We start from the raw sequence: 7,299 nt of genomic DNA, 5'->3' as shown, positions 1-7,299 counted from the left end.
GAGCTGGATTGTTTTCCAGCAAGATGAGCATTACTGCACCTGTGAGTGACTCAGTGCAAATCTCTCACTAAGAACACTATAGTATTACTGTAGAATAATAGTACAGTATAATTTAAATAAAATGATACTAATTGCAGCGCGAAACTTTTTGTAGTAGGTATTTTTTATTTTAATTGATATTTTTTTCTACTGCTACTGCTCAATTTTTAATTCTATATATAGTTTACGTTATTGAATACTATATTCATATTTATAAATCAAATTAGTTATGATTATTATTATTTATTCATTTTTGTTTTTCTTTTGCTTTATGTATTTATTATCATTACATTAAATATTTTAATTGATCAGCATTAAATGTTCCAAATTATTGTAATTAATTTTAATTTAATGAATGTTAATTTAAAAAAAAAAAAAAATTTCTTTGTTTGTTTTTCATTGATTTTATTTATTTCATTGGAATTTTGTAACATGTTTATAAAAATGTGTATTATTTATGTATTTTATGTCCCTGTTTCTGTTGAATAGTTTAATTTTAATTGATATTAATTTTGATTTTAGATGCATTAATTTATTTTTTTAAATTTTATTGTAATTTAATTATTATGATTTAGTAGTATTAATAATATTTATTATTTTAATGGCTAGCGGCACGGTGGCCGACTGGTTAGAGCGTCAGCCTCACAGTTCTGAGGTGCGGGGTTCAATCCCCGTCCCCGCCTGTGTGGAGTTTGCATGTTCTCCCCGTGCCTGCGTGGGTTTTCTCCGGGTACTCCGGTTTCCTCCCACATCCCAAAAACATGCATTAATTGGAGACTCTAAATTGCCCGTAGGCATGACTGTGAGTGCGAATGGTTGTTAGTTTCTATGTGCCCTGCGATTGGCTGGCAACCAGTTCAGGGTGTACCCCGCCTCCTGCCCGATGACAGCTGGGATAGGCTCCAGCATGCCCGCGACCCTAGTGAGGAGAAGCGGCTCAGAAAATGGATGGATGGATTTTAATGGCTATATTGTAGTAATTTAGTTATTATTTTTAATTTTAGGATTTTGTAACAATACATTTGAATAACTTTTTGGTATTAAATGTTCTTACGTTGATTTGTTATTTTAATTGTTTCTTTTTACTTTAATTGTGTTATTTTTATACTGACTTAGTTATTCTTTTTGTTTGTGTCTTAATTATTCTGTAAAGATTTTGTTACGTTTTTGTATTATCATTATTTATCATTTTTATAAAAGCTATTTACTATTTATTCTGGTTTTATTTTAATTGTGCTCCTTTTCATGTAGTCTATTTTGTAATTATTTTACTTGGATTTACAATGGATGTAAACCTACACACCCCTGTTCTAATGCCTAGTTTTAGTGATATAAAGAAATAAATTATTTTAAAAAAAATTACCACCATTGATGTGACCTATAATCTTTACTGTGGTTGCATAAGTGTGCACACCCTATTATCAATGGGGCTGTGGCTGTGTTCAGAATTAACTAATCACATTGAAACTCGTAGAAATATTATATCCACTATAGTATCCTTATTTTTTGTTAATATATTGATTTGTTATTTTAATTGACCTAGTTATTTCTATTGAGTTTTCATTTTGAATAGGACTTTTTTTTAACAATCCATTTTTTGTAGTATCATTACCCATTATTTATAGTTTAAATAAGTTTTATTGCACACAGTCAGAACAGTGTTAGTAAGTCTTAAGGCGTGGTACTTTGCAAAACCAAAAAAAAACAAAAAAACCCACAGTAAATTAATGTATTTTTGAACAACAAATGGACACGAGGCTATAAATGGCAAGCATTGCCTGGTGTGGTTTTGTGACGCTGATGATAGTGTCTGACTTTGGAATCCAAATAACATCGGCGTCTGCATCCTAAATGGCGGGTTGTAATGGCACAGGCTGGTAAGGCTGCCGTAATGGAGTGTGGGCAAATGTTGCTGCAGTTGCACAAAAAGGCCTTTTGCTTGTGACTGGGCCCTAATTTGAACGTCGCGTTCTGCTTTAACTGGAACGCTGGACGTGTGGCTTCCAGAAAACTCAAATCAACCTGACTCTTTTGGTTTTGTTTTTTCCAATTCGTTTAACGCAAATAATTTGGGTTTAGAATTTACAGCAGAGGTGCGCAAAGTGTGGTCCGTGCTCTACCCTTCGTTCTTTCATCCAGCCCACCGAGCGTTTACATTATTAGGGTTAGGATTTATATGACACCTCTCATGTGTGTGGCATTAATTTTATTTTTTCCCTAAAGTTGGTAAATACGAAATATTTACTTGCCTTTTGTAATTCATTTATCTCATTAAATTATAGCTTAGTTGATTTATTTTAAATAAAAAATATTTAAAATTAATAATTATATTTATTTTTCTTAAATAATGGATTCATTATAAATGCAATTAAAATGTATTATTATTTCCTTATTAAAATACAAAATTGTACTTATCTGTGTATTGCTTTGGATTGTAAGTTTTTATTGAAGTTTTACATTTTTAAAAATGTGATTAGATTTTTTAATTTATAAGTAATAATTGTCAAGGAAGTATGTTGAAGTGATCTTGACAGCTCTAAGTCTGGCCGGAGCTAAGTTTAGCCCGGGTAGAAAGCGGATCCATCCATCCATCCATCCATTTTCTGAGCCGCTTCTCCTCACTAGGGTCGCGGGCGTGCTGGAGCCTATCCCAGCTGTCATCGGGCTGGAGACGGGGTACACCCTGAACTGGTTGCCAGCCAATCGCAGGGCACATAGGAACAAACAACCATTCGCACTCACAGTCATGCCTACGGGCAATTTAGAGTCTCCAATTCATGCATGTTTTTGGGATGTGGGAGGAAACCGGAGTACCCGGAGAAAACCCACGCAGGCACGGGGAGAACATGCAAACTCCACACAGGCGGGGACGGGGATTGAACCCCGCACCTCAGAACTGTGAGGCTGACGCTCTAACCAGTCGGCAACCGTGCCGCTAGAAAGCGGATGTTACGGATAATGTTCGCCACATTTAACTCATTCACTGCCAGTCCTCCATGTTAACGTGGATATTTGAATTCAACAGCCGTCAATGGCAGTGGATGAATGTACATGCATAATTCTGTTGCATTTTTGTTTTTCTAATCAAATCTATTTTTAACCGTAATCCTGTAAAATGAGTTTGAAATTATATCGTTGGTATCATAGTTTGCAGTATAATTACAGTTGAAACTATTCATTTTGCCAACTATAAACATTTTGGGAGGGACGTAAATTACCCGCTCGGCCCGTTTACTGGTGATTTTTAAAATTATATTAAATTAATGTAAATAAAAGCCTCCCCTCCACCATTGAGATGCCCACAGAGGCACTCTAGCAGCAGGCTAATCAGCTCTATGGGGTATGGTGGCATTTTGTATAGGATTCATTTGTTTGAGGCCTGGCACCCAGATGAGCACTAATCAGAGGGGTTAGCAAACAGGATTGTCTTTGGCGTGACGCTCCCAATTCGCCCCCATGGGACCCCGAAGCTCAATACCGTGGCTTTGGATTCCGGGCCAGATGCATACACGCACTCACTCACAAAGTAGATGTCCATTTGCAAAGCAGGAAATCTAGGTATTACATTGGCTTCACATACGGAAAGATGTCGACTGTGATTGATTTTGCCCAATGCTCGTGTAAACACCTCGTTTCCTTCCGTCCTCGCAGGCCTGGTGGTGAGGGAAGCCAGCATCGAGATCACTCGGCAGCAGGTGGAGGAGCTCTTCGGACCCGAGGACTTCTGGTGCCAGTGTGTGGCCTGGAGCTCGGCGGGGACCACAAAGAGCCGCAAAGCCCACGTCCGCATCGCCTGTGAGTATTTTTGGCTCCCCTTCGTCCTCACTCTTCATCCCGCTTTAGATCTCCTCCCTCTATCGAAACCTGGCCGGGGTCCGACATGAAGCCTTTTTGAGTGCTGGCCGCCTTTAGCCAAGTTGTCGTAGCGCTGTCAGAATTTTCTTTTTTTTTTTTTTAAACTACTAACACCATGCGTGCTATTGTCATTTATTACGGATTGACTTATCTCCTTAAACTGCATATGTTGGTACTGAGTGTATGGTATAAATTCGGTGTACAACTTGAGACAACAAAATGCTAAACGCTAAACGGTTAGCAATCGCGATTAGCATTAGCGCACTAGTGATTACCATTGTAGGTCACAAAACGCAAACCACCATTCAGCTCACTCATACAGCAGGTTATATGTACATTACACATCTAACAGTGTCTCAACAAATCACTTGCAGACATTCTTCTGTCTTTTTTGGCAAAGTTTATTAATGGCCCAACACTGCGTCCGTCTGCAGTAAATGTCCGTCTGAAACATGGGTTCAGGCGACGCAAATATGGGTTCCGGGCAGAACTTTTTTTCTTTGGGTCCCGGCAATTTAAGTAGCTAAAACTTAAAATATTTTGGATAAAAAGCAAGAATTTGTTAATGTCATCGTATTTATTTATATATATATATTTTTTTACTGGCCTGGTTTGGCCAGTGTCTGTAAGGTACGTGGTGGCCCGACACAGTGCCAAAGTGGCCCAGGGTCATCGGGCCACCGTGAATGTTAGACCCTGCTGGCTCCTGAGGAAATGTGGCACACAGGTCACTTTGAACAGAATTTTGTGTTAGTTTCCTGTGTACAATACAGCATAAACAGGTAAGTGCACTCGTGTATACACAGAAAAGAGGCCACGTCGCATGTTTATACACTTGTATTTTCCCCATTGAAGGCCTTGATTTGTTTTCTCAACCCACTCAGAAGCATCGCAAAATAGTTTCCAAACGAGAGCCATTCCGCCGCCTCCAAAGTTTGTGCCTGTTTGGGGCTTTGTCTTTATTCCTTCAAAACCAACCTGCCAATCAAAGAATGACGAAAGCCCAGAAGAGTTGACAGTTCTAGTTCTAGATGCAGCATCAATGCGATCACGTTGCAACATAAAGCGTGTTACGTAAAACAACAGTGCGCGTTGTTGTCAAGATCGCACCTGAAGGGACGTATCATTGCACTTTCAACTCCTGTCAAAAGCTGCGTTTACTGCTAATGCAATACGACTGACCCGGTTGCCGTCATTGTTTTGTGTTGCGAAGATTATTTTGGAAATGTAGTTGGTTACAATTACCCAAGTTACCCTGTTGAAAATGTAATTTTAGGGTAACTATTTCAGTTGCTTTCTCAAAGTAATATAACTAAATACATTTGATTACGTTTCTTAACTTTGAATGAATGTATCAATAGGACCCTTGGATATTTCCTCTAAAAAAGTGAATTGCAAGCATAGATCATCTTTTTGGAAGGTGGTGTTTCAAGGTCATATTTGGAAAAATATGTCATGTTTTAGACTACGGCAGAATGGCAAATGACCAGAGAGCCAATCGCAAGCATCGGTTTTGCAAGGAGGAAGCAATATGAAAAAAAATCGGAGCTTTTGCGGCTCTTTTTCAAATGTAACTAAAATTACAGTCATGGAAATTTCTTAAAGCAACTTTTCAATGACACATTTTGTCTCACATTTTCGCCCATTCAAATGAAAGCAAATGCCATTAATCCGTTCCAGCTCGCCAAAATAAAATTTGCAATCGTTTTTTTTCATAAGGAAAATAGGAATCTGTAATATTCTTCTTCACAAAAATGTGATATAAGTTGTTTTACGCAGAGAATAAAGAATATATGCCTGTGAGTGTTGTTATATTGTCTGTCTACAGTACATGTGTTGATGAATTGTTTATGTTCAAATAAATATCTGTTCTTTAAGGCAGAGGTTCTCATTTTGTTGTCACCCTAGGACCCGCATATTCTTTTTGTTGCAAAGTCGCGACCCACTTAGAAGTAGAAGTACTGTACTGTAGCAGAAAAATCTAAATAAGAATACATGTAATTTTTTACTAGCCACCCAAAATCGCTCCACGACCCACTTTTGGGTCCTGAGCCACCAGTTGGGTATCACTGCTCTAAGGCATTATAACATAGCCACATTGATGCTGTTCATTAGCCTGTCTATGGCATTTGCTATGATATGTTAGCATTAAGCTAGTTGACCTAAAGGCATTGGTATGTGGCTGTTCCAAATACATAATGTGTAAATCTCTTTGTTCTGTTTTGCTTAGCAGTAAACTTTAACTGGGAGTGGCAATAAACAGCGTGAAGCCTCTTTTTTTCAAGAATGGTTCACTATTTGCCAAATTGCTGCTTGTCGTAAGTTGAGTTGAGTACACTGCCACCATACAACACTCGTATCTCAAAGTTTTTGCTCGCAAGCCCAAAGCAAAACATCGGGCGGATGTCAGCTGGGATCTCGAAAAACTGTATTTTCAAGTTTTGCTGGTATGGGTTTTGCATTATGTGATGTGGTTAAACGGCTTAAACATGCATTCATTGTGCTTGCGAGAGGAGCTACGAGTACACTGTACGTTAAGACTGGAGTGTTTCATCCCGACTCTCTGCAAACAGAAAGGAGGTCATGTCGACTCACTTGGCTCAAATATGGCTATCGCTTGGACCTAAAGCAGACCAGCAGCAGCAGCTCTGTGCCGCGCTTCAACTTGCTGCCACTTTTTCCCTCTTTTTCCACTGCTGTTATTCCAGCATGGAGAGCCAGATCCATGCCTGTCGGTCCCCCACTGAGCCGTCCCCCGCTGCTCCGCCTCCTATAATCACCCATGATGAGCAGCCTGCCAGCGCTAACCTATGCCTCAAATCACAACGGACCCCCTCATCCCCTCCCATTAGCTCCCGCTGAATGGATTAGCTCCTCGACTGGGCTCGCTCCCCGGATGGGCATCTTTTAACAGCCAGACTCTATTCTGTTAGTATAATGGGAAAAAATGGCCTTGTTTTGTGCTCCTCCTCCTATCATTTGAACATATACACTTACATCAGATTGTAAGTCACAGCCAGCGCTGGCGAGTTAAGAGCTTGTTGTGCTCTTAACTGTGCCTTTCACACTAAAAAAAAAAAGGCATTTTTTAATGCTCCCGTGTCCGCTGGAGGACAAACAAATGTATGAATTTCTTTTGATAGCCTGGCCCCATTCAATAGATTACTTAAAAGAGAGTCACAATGAGTTTATTTTCACACAAGCAGATGAAATAAGTGAATCAAATCAATGGCTTTGAAAAGACGAAAGGAAAGCAAATTGGTTGGGTTGTGTTTTATGAGCAAAGCAAAATGTTTCACGGTTCCCAAGAGTGTCACCGAATTGCACCCATTAGAAAAAAAATAAAAATGCTCCCAAAGGCACTATTTAGGGTATTGAGTGAAATAGTCCCAACAGCTTTTTCGC

General features: G+C 39.1%; 1 protein-coding gene across 5 annotated transcripts in view; it reads left to right on the top strand.

Moving 5' to 3' along the window:
- Positions 1 to 7,299, top strand: part of unc5cb (unc-5 netrin receptor Cb) — a 173,380-nt gene that overhangs the window by 123,982 nt on the left and 42,099 nt on the right. For all 5 annotated transcript variants that reach the window (XM_061799611.1, XM_061799608.1, XM_061799609.1 and 2 more), the window contains one exon: positions 3,691 to 3,834. In XM_061799611.1, coding sequence (XP_061655595.1) covers positions 3,691 to 3,834 — 144 coding nt within the window. The remainder of the gene's footprint in view (positions 1 to 3,690; positions 3,835 to 7,299) is intronic.

This window comes from Phyllopteryx taeniolatus, chromosome 15 (assembly GCF_024500385.1).
Source record: "Phyllopteryx taeniolatus isolate TA_2022b chromosome 15, UOR_Ptae_1.2, whole genome shotgun sequence".
Lineage (NCBI taxonomy): Eukaryota > Metazoa > Chordata > Actinopteri > Syngnathiformes > Syngnathidae > Phyllopteryx > Phyllopteryx taeniolatus.
Note: the sequence above shows the minus strand (reverse complement) of the source record. Positions and strands in the feature narration are given on the sequence as shown.